Source organism: Arvicanthis niloticus, chromosome 30 (assembly GCF_011762505.2).
Source record: "Arvicanthis niloticus isolate mArvNil1 chromosome 30, mArvNil1.pat.X, whole genome shotgun sequence".
Taxonomy (NCBI): Eukaryota; Metazoa; Chordata; class Mammalia; order Rodentia; family Muridae; genus Arvicanthis; species Arvicanthis niloticus.
The window spans coordinates 21,798,976-21,817,820 of record NC_133438.1 but is presented as its reverse complement, the minus strand read 5'-3'; the positions used below and the strand labels follow the sequence as shown (position 1 = coordinate 21,817,820).

The 18,845-nt window shown below is 42.5% G+C and overlaps 1 protein-coding gene across 3 annotated transcripts in view; it reads left to right on the top strand.

Moving 5' to 3' along the window:
- The window catches only part of Pde7b (phosphodiesterase 7B), a 313,578-nt gene extending 303,253 nt beyond the window's left edge, over window positions 1-10,325 (top strand). For all 3 annotated transcript variants that reach the window (XM_076928085.1, XM_076928084.1, XM_076928086.1), the window contains 2 exons: window positions 1,103-1,183; window positions 6,821-10,325. In XM_076928085.1, coding sequence (XP_076784200.1) covers window positions 1,103-1,183; window positions 6,821-7,035 — 296 coding nt within the window. In that variant the 3' untranslated portion in view covers window positions 7,036-10,325. The remainder of the gene's footprint in view (window positions 1-1,102; window positions 1,184-6,820) is intronic.
- Window positions 10,326-18,845: the final 8,520 nt, after the last annotated feature.

Genomic DNA, 18,845 nt, shown 5'->3' with positions numbered 1-18,845 from the left:
GTCATGGGAGAGACCTATAACAGACGGCCCGCTGCTCTCCAATGTCTAACATGGTATCTCTGAGGCTCATGTGGCTAACTACATTTTAATTAATTATAATGTAAAAAGAAATTAAAATTTTAGTTCCTACTGTATTGGACATGCTTCAGAGAGTTCCCAGGATAGACTGTGCATAAAGCTTTTCCATCACTGAAAATGACAAAGGTACCTGCCACCAAGACTGACAACCCAAGTTCAGTCCCCAGATTTGACATGGTGAGAAAAGTCTCCTCCTACTGGTCGTCCCCTACCTACCTAGCTAAACACAAACATACATGTTGCGACCCGCTCTGTTCCGCAGATCAGAGTTTAGCAAGAGAGAGAGTGGGGGGGGGGAAGAAGGGGAAGAGACTCGAAGAATGGAGACAAACCAGAGGATCTGTAGTCCAGTTGCCTTTACTGTCTCCCACAGACTATATTCATACCTCCTACTGACCACACACCCACTACTAATAGACCATACACAAGGAAATCCTGGGTATTTATAAGCACAAGCAGGAGAACACAGATGAAAACATTTTACCACGTGCACCATGCAGCTGGGGTCACTAAACAGCAAAACAAGCTATGTGGGATAAACAATATATTTATCAGAGTGTGCTCAGCTGTTGTAGGCTGTTGAAAAACACATCTCTATCAGGGTATATGGTTCCAGATGGCTGCAAAGTTGATAGCTGCTTTCTAGCCACTTTTTTCTGCTTAAAGTCGGCTCCCAACACATACGCACGTACACAAGAGGAAGAGAAGGAGAGAGAGAGAGAAGGGGAAGAGAGGGAGAGGGGAGAGGGAGAGACAGAGAGAATAAATAAATGTAATTTTTAAAAGTTTGTCCTACTGTCAAGCACACCTACTCAGAGGAGCCACTGTCAGGATCACTGATGCCCTGTGGGTTATGTCTTTAGGCAGCTCCAAGAGCCAGGGGTCCTAAAGGGTTCATGATGATTCGGGCAGAAGGAACAATAACCCCCAGAATGATTTCCTCCAACAGGGTCATTAGAGTTTTTGATGCACATTCTATGAACTCTTAAATTGCTATGTGTTTCTTCTTCTTCTTTCTTCTTAGGTGACCTTGAACAGAAGTTTGAACTGGAAATCAGTCCTCTTTGTAATCAACAGAAAGATTCAATCCCTAGCATACAAATTGGTGAGTTGAAATCTGTGTTTATTTAAAATGAACAGCTGGACACCTCTACCAGGAGTCACAAAATAATAATAATAATTAATAATAATAACAACAACAACACATAGCCTTCCAGAGATCTAAATGGCTGAGGACAAACTCGCTAATCATGACCGACCTTTTAGATAATTATCATTTGAAAAATCAGAACAATTAAGGAATGGGGTTTGTTATAGACCTTTAACTAAATACTAAGTTAAAGCATCAACCTTGTGATTTTAGAATAGAGTGAGAATCAAGAAAGACTTGGTAGTACATACCTATAATCCAAGCACTTGGGGTGACGAGCTATTAAGATCATAAATTCAAAGCCAGCATATACTTATGTAGCAAACTCAAAGCCAGACTGAGCTGCATAGTAAGACCAGTGTTAAAGGCCAAGAGCTCAGGAGGTGACTTAGAAGTCTGGCTCTTGCATGCAGTGTGCAAGGCCCAATGTCTACTCCTAGCACCACAAAAAGAACCGAATCCATGCGCTGGAGTGATGGTGTGGTCAGTAAAGTGTTTGCCAGGCAAACTGCAGGCTCAGTGAGAGACCTTGTCTAGAAGTATAAGGAGGACTCAGTGAGGAGATGGCTGTCAATAATGCGCCTGCCTCACAGGCACACAAACATGAGGATCTACGTGTCTAAGAAGTCAGGCACAGAAGCCAGCACTGGGGAATTCCAGAGATAAGAGGATCCCTGGGGCTCACTGACCTGCTCACTGACCTGCTGTCCTAGCTGAATTAATGAGAGACCCTGTCTCAAAAAGCGGTGGCTGGATAAATGGTTCAGTGGTGAAGGGCATGTAACTCCTGCAGAGGGCTAGTGTTCGGTTGTTAGCACAGATTTCCAGTGACTCACAACCGCCCTGGCGGGAACATGCACTCACAATGGCCATATCCACACACAGGGACACATACATACATACATGTAAATTAAAAGAAAACTTTTTTTAAAATAATTTTAAAAATAAAGGTAGAGGGTAATCTTGGAAAACCATCCAGTGTACCTCTGGCTTCCACACACAGGCACGTGCACACATGTGCACACGCACAGGAATACATGCACATACAAGCAAAATACATGTACACATGCATGAACACACATAGTCATGCATGCACACGCACACCAAAAAATAAATAATCGTAAGTAATAAAGGGAGAAACAACTGAGAAAGACACCCATGGCTTCTGGCTTCCCACTACATGCACACAAAGGTGCAACACCCATATACACATGCAACCACATGCACACATGCACACACAGAAACATAGCACACACAAAAAAAATAAACTCTTAAGTCAAACTGAGTTACGCCATTCCCAGACTCTTCAGAGCTCAGAGGGTGGAAATCCAAATGAATCAGGCTTTAAGGCCCTTGTCCCATGTGAGCTAAGTGCTTCAGCATCCTTTCAGTGCCGGCCCTAAACCTTGAGCCACAACGAAACCCATGTCCTAGTCCCTAGGCCTGAAATCCTAGAGCTCTGCTGTCCCCTTGTGGCCAGATGACAGTGTTTCTCCACGCTCTACTACAAACCACATTTCAGTCCTGAGCTCATGAAACCACACAAGTGTCAGCTGTGGCAAGCTGCTCCAGTATGGTTTGGTGCATCCACAATGATTCTTGCTTTATCTAATCACATCACACATAAGATCTTTATGCAAATCAAGCGGGCAAAATTCTCCTTGCTTCACTTTAGTGAAGGAAATAGCGTTGCTCTACACCTTGAGAGGTTAATCCCACCCACATATGAAGCTAGCCTTTCATTTCCAGGAAGCGCTTCCATTAAAACCAGACACAACATAACCGCTTTTCCTCAACAAACTCCATCCTTGACATCCAGTTATTCGTGGCTTTGCACAGACCCCCGACACAGACCATTGCTTCATAGGGTGGCAGGTCTCAAAGCTTAGCACCTTGGCATTGGGGAGGAAGGGAGCATGTGCGAAGATCCACTGAAAATGAAGAAAGCGGGAGCACGTTAGAACCATTCTGCTGACAGTCATGGGGGACAGCATCTAATCTGCAGTCCCACAGAGACAGCCACAAGGTCAGGAAACAGCAACCATTCAGCTGCAACTACAAAGATCTGAGTGGAAAGCACACATACCAGATACGAGTGCTGGATTGGGTAGGCTAATAATAACCCATCTTTTTCCAAATCACCCTTCAAATTCTTATGCTGTTTTCATTATTAAACTGATTCACCCCCAAATCCTTACGGGGTGAATTAGGAGGAGTGTTAAAAACTAGAACCCTTAGTGGGCATAATGGCACATGGCCTTTAATCCCAGAACTAGGGAGGCAGAGATAGGCCTGTAAATTCAGGGCCAGCCTGGTCTACATAGTAACTTCCAGGACAGACAGCTGCTAGTGAGACCCTACCTGTCTTAGTTAAGGTTTTACTGCTGTGAAGAGACACCATGACCAAGGCAAGTCTCATAAAGGACAACATTTAATTGGGGCTGGCTTACAGGTTCAGAGGTTCAGTCCATTATCATCAAGTGGGAGCATGGCAGCATCCAGGCAGGCATGGAGCAGGACGAGCTGAGAGTTCTACATCTTCATCTGAAGGCTGCTAGTGGAAGATTGACTTCTAGGCGGCTATGATGAGGGTCTTAAAGTTCAGGCCCACAGTGCCACGCCTACTCCAACAAGGCCACACCTCCTAATAATGCCACTCCCTGGGCCAAGCATATACAAACCATCTCACTACCTTAAAAATGAAAAAGAGAAAAAAATCCATGGGTATAAACACAAATAGAAGACAGTTAAACAGCATGAGCATTGCGTGAAATAATAAGTTCTACCCTAGGGCCTGTGACCTCTGTAGCCATAACTTCTGATTAGGATTGCAATAGCAGACAGGAAATTCCTTCCTGTGGAACAGGCCTCAAATCCAATCAGAAAGCAACCGGTTAACTTGGAACATTCATGCCCTGGTGGGCCAGTAGGCACATCTTGCCCGGCAGGTCATTATTGCAGCATGCAGGGTCCAGCACTGGGTGAAGACACAAATCTCATTTCTCTAAAGCAGCCTGCATGATACCTTCTGGCACAGTGAAAACTAGTCTTCAAGGAGGAAGCTTCCCAGTAAATTTGAGATTTACTTCTTTATGTCTTACATCTGAATTGTGTGGTATCTTCAGCAATAAGGTCTCACAGTGTAGTTGTGATGAGTAACCACTCCACAGGCAGCAGCAATAGTTTACATTGTTTTGGAGACCTCTGGGGCTTCCCAAGCCAAGAATTCATAGGACAGGGTTCCAGGCCTTGTACCGCAATTTTCAATTAACAATCCACGTGCCCCAAGAGAGGCCGTGCCCACCTATGCAGCACAATGCCATCCAAACTTTGTTTTCAAGTTGCATTTTGAAATTCGATTGCTAGTGAGTGACTTCCCGTGAGACTATTTCATACACTAGCTCAGGGTAAGCCATCCAGTATTTCCTTCTTTGCTCCATCTCCCCCAAGAGATGGCTCAGTGGTTAAAGTCTGCATTGCTTCGCCTGTTTTTTATCCCAATCCAAAATGATATATTCCCGAGTGTGAGTCTTAGTTAGGTTTGATTTTCTGTGGATGTAGTTCACATTTGCCCAAAAGTAAGTTGCACCCCCTCCTTCTTTTTCCACATTCACTCTCCTCTCTCTCCAGCATTTTTAAAAGACAAGAAACCAAATGAATCTCTAATCGGTAAAATTTATAGGAAGACAAAGAGAAGTTTCCTTCAACCCATGTCTCCTATAAAACCACCATTCCCCCCTTCTTCTTCCACAATGCCAGAAGGACCAGGTACAGCAGGCTCATCCTTGAAGTGTCTGGTAGCACACTGGTGGAACAGTTTCCCAAGCCTGTCTAATGCTTATTCAGACTTTAAAATCACTTTCTTATCCAGAGCAAAAAGTCTTCACATAAAACAATGCCAATACAGAGGTAATTCCAGGGTAACATCAAAGGGGAAATGAGTTGATTTTTTTTAATGTTGGATCTGTAACTGTTCTACGTAGGAAGTAGCACTTCCTAAAATTCACGCTTTAAATTTTAGAAGACTATCATTTTACAGTATTTTTTAAAATGTCAAATATCTAATCTCTTCCGATGTAAAGTGGTGAAAATGTAATAGCCGGCTCAAAGGGAAATCCTCAGTGCTGAATCCTAACACCCATTAGCTCGGCCAGGCAAACATAAAACCACTGAGGCTTTCCGGAGCCTGGGTTATCTCAAAGACACAGCACAAGATTTAAGCGGCATTTCATACTTCAGAAACATACAATAACCATTTACATTGCTGCCTCCTCCCTAGTATCCCAAATTTTTGACAAATGTCTGCCGTTCATCCAATAATAGCATCAGATCAAGTCTTAGAGTTCACATGTTTATAAATATAAGAGGGTTAGTTGCTGGGGGAAATGTTATTACAAAAAAAAAAAAAAAATCCTGCCTTTTTTTTTCTTTTGCTTCCATTTCAAGGAAGCACAGTAAAGTGTAAACAAATCCAAGTTTGCTGCAATAATTCCACACTATACAGAAAGCTATCTTTGTTTATGTGGAAAACACGTTAACAGTAAGACAGGATGAGTTGGCAATGGGTGTGTGATGATTAAGAGAACAGATACTTTATCTGGGCATGAGTGTAGAGTCCTGTAACCTCAGTACTCTAGAGGCTGAGACAGGAGGATCAACACCAGTTCAGGACCAGCCAGGGCTGAGTAACGAGACCCTGTCAGAAGAGGGGTTGGAGGAAACCAGGAAGTCTAACATCAAACAGCCACCTATAGTCACTAAAGCAGGGTTTCTTCTTGCAGGTAAAATATATATAGGTTTTTTTTCTTGCAGGTAAAAATATATTATCAAAGGGGCCAGGCACGTTCTCAGTTGTAAAGCATTTAACTAGCATGTGCCCACTTCTGGGTTCAATCCCTAACCAGCACTGTTTTTAAAACTCTGTGTTGACAAAGAGTGTTTAGATCTGGGCATGGTGATACAATGTCTATAATCTAAGATGCTAAGCCAAGAAGCTAGCCTAGGCTACATAACAAGACCTTGTCTCAAAAAAAAAAAAATCAAAATAAAAACACCACACACACACACACATGCACACACACATGCACAAAATAAAGTGACTTCATTTTAAACGTGGTTGCCTGATGTCACTGGTAGTAAGACAATACCATAAAATAATAAATAATATCGAAAGAGAATCTCACCAAGCAATCTGAATCTTTATGATCTGAATCCATGGTGTCGGCTACACGTTTTCTCCCCTCTCCACCTGCCTTCCCTAGTTCGACACACTTTTTCTTTTTTGCTGGTTTCTCTTTGCGAATAATATCTGCTAACGCCCATTACTTCGGTCAAGAGCGTTAACCATTTAACTGGTGATAAGCCATCCACCGCAAGAATTCTGAGGGTCTGATTGGTACTCAGCTCCTTTTCCCAAATGCAAAGGCAGACGTACAAGGATTTTGAGTGGGAGCCGTGAAACTAAAGGCACTGAGTATATCTTGTTTGCCCACCCATGCCTGGCCAGGTGCACTGTGGGTCTCAGCCATGCTTGTGAAGGAGGTGACTCCGACCCCCTTGTGGTGACCTGGCCTGTGACCTTTCCTGTTGCAGGTTTCATGACTTACATCGTGGAGCCACTGTTCCGGGAGTGGGCCCGGTTCACTGGGAACAGCACCCTGTCCGAGAACATGCTAAGCCATCTCGCACATAACAAAGCCCAGTGGAAGAGCCTGCTGTCAAATCAGCACAGACGCAGGGGCAGCGGCCAGGACCCGGCTGCCCCCGCACCTGAGACCCTGGAGCAGATGGAAGGCGCCACGCCCTAAGATAGCGGTCTGCTGGAGCTCGGCCATCTGTCCGTCCACGGAAGCACGGCCATCCGTCCAACTGCCCTCGCAACAAGCCCACCATGCTGGGTTTCGATGCCACCCACCTGCCACTTACCGCCTCTTTGATCCAAGTGTACAAAAGCCATTGTCACCTCAGCATTAGCTGCTGACATGGGCAGCTCTATACCGTCATTGGAGCTGATTCTGGGGCGGCTGCCCCAACCGAAAAGACTGGAAGTAAGAAAGGGGCGCTTCTGCCATGTCCGCCTCTGGCCCTTGGTCAGGCTGACTGACAGGGGCTCCTAAGTCCAGAGCATTCTTAGAGTTCGCCGTCGGACAGCTGACCTGCATGACACCAGCATACTTGGAACTGCAAGATTGGTCTTACGTGCCAGAGCACAAACGAGAGTGTGAGAGAAAGTACCTTCTATTTTAATAATAATAATTATTATTAAATAATAAATCTTTTTAACTTTTATATTTCATGCACCAGAGAATGGGTCTAAAACTTCGGACTAAGAATACTCAGCGTACCCAAGCCTAAGAGGGGTTTCATTGTTTTGCTATTGACTCTATGCCACGTTGGGTCAGAGATGTGGCACCTTTGCGGTTTATGAAACCACGCATCCCCTCCCATCGGTGGAAGGCGCTGGACAGCTCATCCCATTGCACCGTTAGCCAATCTGTCTTTTCCAGATTCAGTGACCTGTTTATATCCACACGTGTACATTTTCTGTAAATACCGAACGCTACTGATTCCCATGCCAAAATACACGAGTATTATGGGATTGCTACCTGTATAAACAATGGCACTGTGAACAGATTACTGTTAGTTTTAATACGAGAGAATGCGTTTGTAAATACGGTATAGAGAATATTAATATACTGTTGTTCGCAGATAAAGGCCTTAACTTTAAACATTTTTCCTCTTCCGAAAGCTGCCCATACCTAAATCCTTCCAGATGTCTTTCTGAACTGCCTGCCCCCCCAGTGATCACCTCTGCTTTACTGCTAAGGTCACAAGCCAAAACTGAGTACCGTCTTGAAGGAAACTGTTTTTTAGAAACCTCTGACCACAGTTTTACTCTATGGCACCAAGTCCGGTTTCCTCAGATTAATGCTCCCCTCCAGCACAGCAATGTTGCACACAGTTTGAACAAGCTGGCTGAGAAGCCTGTGTTTATGTAACTCCTGTTATGAAACATGGAGTACAGCAGCCTCACAGAAAACACAGCAGGTTTCAAAAGTCTTGTATGACCCTGTCACCTAGCCATCAGGGAACTCCCTGCCCCATGTCATGCACTAGTCTGATATGGTTACAATACCAGAGTCCCTTTGGTCCGTGGTCAGTCGGTGTGTGTTTCTTTGGTATTGGTAGTAACTGGATTATTTCCCTTTTTTTCCAGAGTTTCATGTGAACAACTGCTTAGCTGATTTTAATATTGAGTAAAGAAGCTATTTCAGTTTTATAAGGGACTTTAGCCCTCTAGCGGGTTGGTGTGGTTCCTTACGGCTGCAGCTAGCAGAGTCAGCTTGGAGTTGTCATCCATCTGCAGATACTGGCTGTAAAATCCGGCGCTGCGGCATTCTTGCCCAGCCAAACTGTGCATTGAGCCTTTTCTTTATGAGTTCTGGCGCAATTAATGTTATGTGGAAACTGCCAATGCTCCTTTCTCTTTACCTTAACATGTAGTGGGAGAGAGAGCATTTCTGCCATGAAATCAAGCTGATAGCAACAGCTAGCTCTTCCGAAGTGCCACTAATGTGGGGCTCTCTGTTTCTCCTAATAACAGAAGTGGAGCGTCAAAAAATGTGCCTGTCCTGGGATATGTTTCTACAGAGGGATTGGGGCTTACAGAGTTAAGGTCGTGGAGGGGATTGGAAAGTTGATTATATTGTCACTATTGTAAGCAAGACTGTCAGATGGGACTAAAGGAAGTCTGAAGGATTTTTGAGGTTTGTGGACGGCACTGACGTCACTGATATGAAGGGAAGTTTTGGACAGTGAGCACTAACTTCTGTTTTCTGAAGCGGCTATGGACTGACTGACGCACCTTATTGCTAAGGTATTCTGAAGCTCTGAACTTCAGCAAGGTCCCGCATGAGAATGCAGCAGGTAGATTCCTGCTTTGAAACCTCTCTCATCTTGGATTGTAGCCGTCTGTTTTTATGCAGATGAGATCAAATCAAGGAGATCAATTGCTCAGGATGACAAAATAGAAACAAAAAAAAGTAAAGCAAACATTGTTTTTAGCCAATGGAGTCTCTACCTGGAGTTTAGGAAGTTGATTTTGCTTAAGTTATAATTATATTATAATTGAATTGGGATAGGCCATTCTTGGTAATTCCAGGTTTATAGGGGAAAGGTTTTCATCATGTTCTAATTGAGTCTTAGAGAGGAATCAAGCAATAAAAACTACCAAACATTCTAATGGTTAAAACACAAGAACAATAAAAATCAGAAGTAAGGCAGAGCCTGATTCATGAGGTAGACTTATCTGCGGTTTCTACTGTCTGGAACCTTCTTGAGCTCCTCATTTGTTGAGAGAAAAAAAAATTCACTGTGAAAACTCTTCTTTTTTGCCTGCTAATGGCTCTCTTGAAATAATTTAATACAGGTTATCTACTAAGTAGTGGAGATATGGCCCCTGACCCAGGTGTCAATATAGTTTTAAAGTTTTTAAAGTCTTAGTCTGCTAGCCCAGATAGCTCATGGATCATCAATTGATGACTTAGAAAGAAAGGATTCAAAGAATTACTTTCTTAGTAAGACATCAAGATCTCAGAGAGAAAGAGAGGGAGAGAGAGAGAGAGAGAGAGAGAGAGAGAGAGAGAGAGATGAATACATCACTATCTGGCCTGATGATCAAAGCCTACCTTTCTTTGTAGCCATCCAATCCGCAGTCAGACCTGATACCTGAAACCCTGCCAACCCATAATTCCCGGTTAGGTTAAGTGCAAACTAGTTGTTTCTCCTCTCCCTGCTTACAGCTTCCCTCCTTTAAAGGGCCTTGGGGCTCACACGCAGCCCCATCTTCAAACCGTCCTTCCTGTAAAGCGCAGCGCTTCGTGGCCTTTGGTGTTGAATCAGATCTGCTCACTCTTATGAGCTTGGATTTCTCCTGCTTTGTTCTTTTAAGACTGTAAACTTGTGTCATCTTGTGTACACATGTAAAGTTTAGGGGAAAAAAGAAACATTGTGAGTTTTGCTCAAAATGTGGCCTACATATTCATTGGCATGTCTATCCAGATGAACATTTAAAAATAAAGATAATTTCTTTAAAATATCACAGTATAAAAATATCCTGACTCTTCCCACGTAACACATAAGCAGCCTACCAAATGGGAATGTTCCTGATAGGAAATACTCAATGAGCAGAGTTGTAACCGCGGTCTGGGTGACTCCTTCCCCCAGGCTGCAGAAATGTCTCTCTGGATAAAAACACCATGTGTTGCTCATTTACAACCAAGTGAGGGAAACCGGCTACCTTCCGATTCTGCATTTTGCCAGAATCCTCTATTTTTATGATTTCTCGGGCACATGTGTCAATGAGGAGAAGGTAAAGAGCACCATCCTTTGTTCTCCATCCCCACTTCATTAAGACTGGTGTTCAGCATCCCGCTGATTCCTGGGCGTCTCCCATGTGCAAGCAGGGCTGCTTTTCAGTTGTGGATGCGCTACAGCATACAGTGAAGGTCAGATGTGATCCGGGCAAGCATGGAGGGAGACCTCGATGACGCTGTCAGTAGGTGAAACATGTGAGCAATTAAAGTGTAATTCAATACTGATTGAGGAACTGCCACACACCGGATACGCTGCATATCAGGACCCAAAGGACTGGAGCCTTCCAGTAGACACAGTAGACAGTCCCTTTAACTTGTGTCAAAGGGTGGTGTTACCAGGGAGTGCTTCTTTTATTTTTGTCTTGCTTTTATGGTTTATTTTGAGACAGGGTCTCACTATGTAGACTAGTCTGGTCTCAAACTCATAGAAATCCACCTGTTTTCCGCTTAACATCCCAACAGAGAGAAGATTCTTGCTTCAGGGGAATGTCATGGACAGTCAAATACTTGAGTAATGATGAAATAAGAAGCTTCTTAGCCATAAAACAGACCATAATGGAGCTTTTTGGTCTCAATTAAACCAGAGAAATAGTTGGGGATGAGGGCCGGGAATGAGCTTAAACTAGCATGGATTGAAAATTAACTTTTTTTCATTATCAAAGCAAATGATGTGCCACTGAGTAATTGACTAAAGTGCCTCAAATTCTAATATTGTGAGTGCTGGTTTAATCTTCATTATCGCTCCCATTTAGGGAAGTGATGTGGTAGACTATTAAAGGTGTGGCTCTTAAAACCAGACACTAGAATTCAGATGCTTCATTATCACTTTGCAGGCTTAAACCTATGCAGAGAGTTTAATCTCTCTAAGCCTCTGTCTCCTTCTGCAGAATATGATAGTAATACCTACATTCTGGGGCGGTTGTAAGATCAAAATTAAATACTATCCATAAGAGATAGAGCATGGTTTCCAACAGAAAGGGGCTTGATACTATTTGGGTCTGGAATGTCCCTAAGGTTCAGTCCTCAGGTTGGAGATACTGGGCACAGTGGAACCTTTACAAGGTAGGATGTTGGGTGACTAGAGATATACCATCGGAGGGCACAATGTGTCCCAGCCTATATGTTCTCCTTTGTTTCCTGGATGCCATGACATTAGCAGCTTCCTCTGTCACGCCCCTCCACCAAGATGCACTCATAGCCTCGCCTTGACCCCAAAGTCAAAGCTTTTGACCAAAGCTTGGGCTAACCGAGCTGAGGTCTCTAAAACCATGAGCAATGTAATTTGTCTCCATAATTTGATTTTCTGATATTTTTGTCACGGTTGACAGAAAGCTGAAAAATACAGGGAAGTTTAACAAGTGTAAATTCATATATTATTCAAGGGGGAAGCTATAAAGTGAACGCTGGAGTGCATCTTTCTGTGTGTCACATCAAATTGTGTGTAACTCAAAGCACAAATCCCATTAATAGGCACTGACTGACGATTATATCTACAAGTAGCTAGGCTGGTCATAAAATAACCTTTCTATTAAGAACAAAATGCTATAAAATAATTAAGGGAAGATCATGTTCTTTGGGTACCAAAAGTATTTTGCTAAGACCAGGGACAAAAGACTTTGTCTTCTGGTTTTAGTGTAAATATTCCTTGACCAGCCACAGATAACCAGTCTGTCTAGTCTAATACTTTTCTAGAGTTGACAAGAATTCAACTCTGGCTTCAGAGAAAGTTTAGTTAAACAAGCAAATAAACTTGATAGCCTGCCAAGTGTTCAGGGATTCCACTCAAACCCTACCCATGGCGGTTTCTGATGACGCTGCATCTTTTAAGTTCATCAGGTCCTCTGTAGCTATTAAAGCCACTAAGGGCTCCAGGGGAGTCTAAAGAGAGATGGGAGATAGACTGTGCTGCTAGACAAATGTTCCCCAAATTACACAGCAACGTGTGTGTTAAAGGCTATGTGATAGTGTTCTCCCAGAAAAAGAATGGCTTCCCTCTCAAGGAAGTTGGAAAAAGAATGCATCTGTTTCTCCCCTGCCTGCTTTTCAGAACTCTCCCAAGCTACAGACTTCACCAAGATGGCACTAGTGATGTTACTCCTGTGGCTCTAGTTGGGGACTGAAATCAGGAAGCTTCTCTCACCTGCCCCCCACTCCACAAACACTCCATTTGGCCTCCTACCTTCTCTCAAGCAAGGAACTCCCTACACAGCCTTAAATGTGTGACCTTCCAGCCTCGATCTCGAAGCGTCCAGCCAGCTTAGCGGCTGCTTTGTATGCTTTCTGAGTGTGTCTGTGCGTGTGCTTCACTGTTATTAATGTTGTTCTGTTTTGCTTCCTGGTGAATGATAAAACACCCCGATCAACAGCAACTTCGGGATGAAAGGGTTTATGTGGCCAGTCCATCGGTAAGGGAAGTCAAGGCAGGAATCCAAACAGGAGGTTGGAACAGAAACCTCAGAAGGATGCTATTGCTGGTTCACTCCCAGACTTATGCTTGGCTAGCTTTCTCATCCAGGCCAGGACCTACATGAAATGGTGCCACCCGAGGTGTACAGAACCCACCTGCCTCAGCTGATAACAAGACAATGCCCCACAAACTTTCCCACAGACCAATCTGAGCTAGGAAATTCTTCAACTGAGTTTGTCTGTTCTGAGGTGACTCCGGTGTGTCAAACTGACAGCTGAAGGTAATGAGCACAAATGCATAAGTGTGTGCTCTTCCCACGGAGGAGTGCAGTGACAGTGTGCTTAATGTAACTGAGTCCATGGCCTGACTTTGCCAAGATTACAGATATTTCTAAATACTCTGTCTTGGGCTTCTTCACCTTTAAGATGATTGTAAAAATGAAATCTGTTATAAGATCTCATTTAAAGTATTTTGAACAGTGCCTAACATATGGAAAAATACTCAGTTGGCAAAACAAACTCCACTTCTGTTACTTTTTGGTAAACTCTTTTTTTGTTGTTGTTGTTGTTTTGTTTTTTGTTTTTTTCGAGACAGGGTTTCTCTGTGTAGCCCTGGCTGTCCTGGAACTCACTCTGTAGACCAGGCTGGCCTCGAACTCAGAAATCTGCCTGCCTCTGCCTCCCAAGTTCTGGGATTAAAGGCATGTGCCACCACTGCCTGGCTGGTAAACTCTTTAGTAACAGAGATAATACCTTTTATTGTGTGTTCTCCACTCATAACTCAGAAAGTAGTGAATTTTTGTTGAGACAGGTTCTCACTATGTAGTCTGACACTATGTTGAACACACACACTGGCCTCCAGTTCACAGAGAGACTGCTCTGCCTCATGTGCCACTATACATGATCCAGATAAATACTTCTTAAGGAACATATGACTGATGAATTGAAAATGGTATCAAAATAATGTTAGCATTAAATCCAAACAAATAAAACCCTTTGTCAGGGTCTTGAGAGATGGCTCAGTGGTTCAGAGCATTCACTGCTCTCAAAAAGGACCTAGGTTGGGTTCCCAGCACCCACATGGTGGCTAACAACCATCTGCAACTCCAATTCCAGAGGGTCTCATGCACTTTTCTGGCCTCCATGGGTGCTATATGCATATGGTGCACAGACATACCTGTAGACAAAACACCAATGCACATAAAATAAAGATAAATCCAAAAAACCTAGAATACACATAACCCACACTCTGTCTGCTCAGTTAGCAGACGGATGAGCGTCTTTGTGGTCCTCAAACTGAGCCAAGTGGACTAAAATGTAGAATCCACTTACAAAGTTATTGCTTCTTACTTCTTATGGCTATATTTAGTTTTGAACCTTTCTTTTTAAGCTTCTATCTGCGTATATTATTCGTACAAATTAATAGACTTCTGTATGACAGTTTATAGGTGCTTGTAAAACACTCAGATCATTTTTACCTCACCTCAGCCTCTCCTTCAGAATTCAGTCTCACTGTTCTGTCAGGAGGTTGGTTGGTTGGGTAGTTTGGTTTGGGGTCTTGCTGGACTTTGGGAGGAGGTGGTAGGATTGTGGTTTTGAGGAATAGTTGTTAAGCTACACATTTCCATGTGTGGTTTTGTGTGAGCAGCATGATGTGATTTTTTTTGTCATTCTCACTCTGAAGTGTAACTGGAAATCTGGTTTTGTGATTTCTCCAGCATTGTTTAATTGCCAGAATCACTCCATATGGACAAAAGATACTGTCTTTTTCTGGTTCTGTAAAGTAAGTAATTGAGATTTTTGTCAGGGATCACATTAAATCTACAACTACAGTCACAATGCTAACTGCTGGTCCATGAATATAGAAGATCCCCCATCTTCTAGTGCCTGCCATGGCTTTTTTCTTTAATGTTCTAAGGTTTTCTTTGTGCAGGTCTTTCATCTCCTTACAGAGGCTGAGCCCTGTGTAGTCTTTGGGACCATAATAAATGGAATTGTTTTCCAGATTTGTTTCTTGTTTACTGATATATAAAAACACTAGCAATTTCTACATGTTGATTTAGCACCCTGCTACTTTGTTGAAAGATATTCTTTTTTTTTTTTTGACATTTATTTATTTATTTATTAGATCTTTCATTTACATTTCAGATGCCATCCCCTTTCCCCATTCCCCCCCTTAGAAAACCCCTATCCCATGCCCCCTTTTCCTTTTTGCATTTATACATTTTTTTTAAAAATGTTAATCATAGGCTTTATAAGTTTGGAATTGTTCAATCAGAGGTGTAACCCACTACCCAACCTAGATATAACAACTATCTTTGACTGGTGGAGATACATGAACATCTGCCTCCCTGTCTCCCCCCTCTTTCTCTCTTTCATCACCTAGCTTTTCCTCTCCTTCTTCTCCTCCTCTCCTTACTCCTTCTCTTCCTCTCAGTACTCCTCCCACCTTAGCTCCTCCTACACATCACCCTTCCTGTTAAAATGAAACTTGTTGAAAGATATTCTGCTTATGAATTCTCCAATGGAATTAGTCTTTTAAGCAAAAGCTCACGCCATTTAAAAATAGAGATAATTTGACTTCTCCCTTTCCGACTTGCCGTCCCCTCACCCCACTTTTCCTTTTGTCTTATCAGTCTGGCTAAGACTTCAAGCAGTGTACTGAAGAGTGGAGCCATTTACCTGGCTGCTGATGTAAGAGGTAAAGCTGGGAGGCAGTTCTTTGGTAGAGTGCTTGCCCAGCACAAGTAAGGCCCTGAAGTAAGGCTACTTCAGAAAAAGTGGGAAAAAAAAAAAACAGAGGGAATATGTTTAGGTGTTGCCATGTAATACAATGTTGAGTGCCAGTTTATCATGCAGTTTTCACTGTGTTAAAATATGCTCCTTCTCTCCCAGGTTTCTCTAGGGCTTCGTTCATCCAGGGATGTTGAACTTTATCAAAGATCTCTTCTGCCCTTATTGTGATTTCTATCCTTTGGTTCTAATTATTAAGTATAGTACATTTATTGACTTGTGTCTGTTGAACCATTCTTGTGTCTTTGGAATTAAACTAATTTGGTCATAGCATATGATGTCCTTAATGCATTGAATACTTTGATTTTTTTATTAGTTTTTGAGAATTTCTTGCATCTATATCTATCAGGAAAATTAGTATATGCCTTTCCCTTTTTTATTATGTTCTAATCTGGCTTTGATAACAAGGTAATAGCTGGGTACCAACGTATATTATATATAATTCCTTTTTATGGAATGATTTGAGGTATAAGCTCTTTGTTAAAGATCTAGCAGAAGTCAGAAGCACTTTTCTGGTCCTGGCCTTTTCTTTGATTTTGGCTTCTTGTTGTTGTTGTTGTTGTTGTTGTTGTTGACTTGTTGTGGTTATGGTTGTCATCATTGTCTTTATGACTGTTCAATCTCATTGCTTCTTAACAGATATGTCTACGGGATTTTTCCACTTCTAGATTTTTTTAATTTACTAAAATGTGTTTGAAACTATCCCTTAAGGGTCTTCTGAATGTCACTAGACTCTGATGCAGCGCGCTCATCTTCATCTCTAATTTGAATTTTAGCTTGAGTTTTCCCTTTCTCTTTTGGTTAGTTTGGCTGAGAGTCGGCCATCTTGTCTGTTTGCCCAACCATCCCTGTTGTTCCTTCAGCCTCGTTTTGTTCATTTCCCTCCTGATCTTTACTGTCTGGTTGCATTTACTAGTTTGAGATTTGCTGTTCTCTCTTCCCCTATGAGGTGTTGAGATGCATCACTTGGTTATTTGGTTGAGATCTTTCTGATGTTTTTAATGTAGGCAAGGATAGCAGTAAACTTCCCTCAGAACTGACACTGCTGGAGCCTGGAAGAGCTGGTCAGTTGTCTTCACTTCCCTTTGCATCTAGGAGTCTCCTTTTCTTGATTTCCTCAATAGCACACTTATCAATAAGAGCGTTACGTTTCCATATCTTCATATTTTTTTAACTACTTACTACTGATTTTGACTTTATTATGATTTGACAAGATGCGAAAAGGTTTTATTTCTTTTGTATTTTTTTAAACCTGCATTTATGGCTTGAAATATGTTCTAGTTCTTTTTAAAGAAAATTCAAAAAGCTGCTGAGAATAATATGTAACCTGAGACACTGGCTGGAATATCCTGTAGGTGTCTGTGTAGTCCGTTTCCTCTATGATGTAACTTGATTCTGAAGTTTCTTTGCTGGCTTTTTTTTTTAGTTTGTTTGGGTTTATGTTTTGGGTTTGTTGTTGTTTTGTGTGTATATGTGTTGCTTGTGGTGTGGTTTTTTTTTTTTTTTTTTTTTTTTTTTTTTTAATTGTTTTACTTTTTTGGTTGTTACTTTGTCCAGGCAACTCATCTATTCTTGCAGTGAGCAGCAGTCCCTGCAAAGATTCATAACCAGTCAAGGCCTGACAATAAATATTATTGTAGCATAGTGGATCAATGTTCCATAGTTGGTAGAAAGCGATCAAACATCTATATTATCTCTTTAAAGATTATGACAGCATTGTAGAAAAGGGGTTGGAAAGCATGTTATAGAGAAGCAGAGTGTTGTGTAGCTATTTCCTTTGAACACAAACATTCTTTCCTGGAGGGAAGAAAGAGGAAGGCACATAAAACTCAGGAAGTTAACTAAAACTTAGATACCCAGGAAGCTCCTGAAACTTAAAGGGTTTACATGGCCCCTTCCCCAAGGCTATAGAACTAGAAAACAACTTCTGGGAAGGGTAGATTGCCCTGTGGCTCTGACTAAAGTTGGGCTGGGAGCACCAAGGACACAGCGCTTATGAACTGTCACCAGCCTGGTTTTCATCATACATGGTTTTCTCTGGATGGAGACTATCTATCTAGACAAGTTCCTGTCTTCCCTGCGTACGACAGAGAGGGCAGATGCCAAGGAGCACAAAAATGGGAGTCGCTTTGTTGTCAATTTAGAATTAACTACCTTTAAATGTGTAACTGGAATACTTGGTAGCAGTGGGATGCTAGCTCTGAGAGCCATTCAAGATCTGAAAAGTGTTATAGATCAAAGCTCTCGGGGACCTTGGGGCACCAGCAGGGAACAATCCCTTCCTTGCACATCAAGTCTGTAGCTCAGAAATAAGTCTCAAAGACAGGATCCACGGGTCTTGGAAGTTGGAAGTAGCTACAGGGGTAAATTCCCTCTGCACAGTGCAGAGTCTTGGAGACTGAGACAGGAATGAATCCTGTCTGCAGCAGATGCTCAGTCCTAGAGGCTGGATCAAGTGAACTCTGGGCTTCAGCAGAGTTCTCAGGCCTGGGGATCAGCAAGTCCACCTCTGCTTCTAGATGAGTCTTGGCAGCAGGAGCTGGGTAGGGAGCCTGGCTCTGATGTCTTCCTGTCTTCCTGCTGCAACGAGTTTCTTGACACAAGTGTATGTGTGTAATCCCAGGTCCCCTTGGGGACCGGTTGATCCTTAATTTTCTAACCACATCCAGCAAAACAGGAAAGAGCTATCAAAAAGTTACTATCATCTTTGTGTGTGTGTGTGTGTGTGTGTGTGTGTGTGTGTGTGTGTGTGTGTGTTAGATTTTGATGCTGCAACTGAGTCATCCATGATCCTGTAAGCAACCCCTCATGCATGCTTCTTACAAAATCCCAATAAAGTCACCAGTTCATTAGCCTTCAGTGGCGTTGTTTCTTTGGTCGGTCACCAGTGCCCTATGAAGAATAAATTGATGTTTGTTTACATTTCTTCAGAAAGTAGCATAACATGGTGCTAGGAAAAATTGCCATGAAATTGGTTAACTAAAACAAACAAAACAAATCTTAGTTCTGGGAGGTAAAAGTCTGAAGTCAATATACTGGCAGGT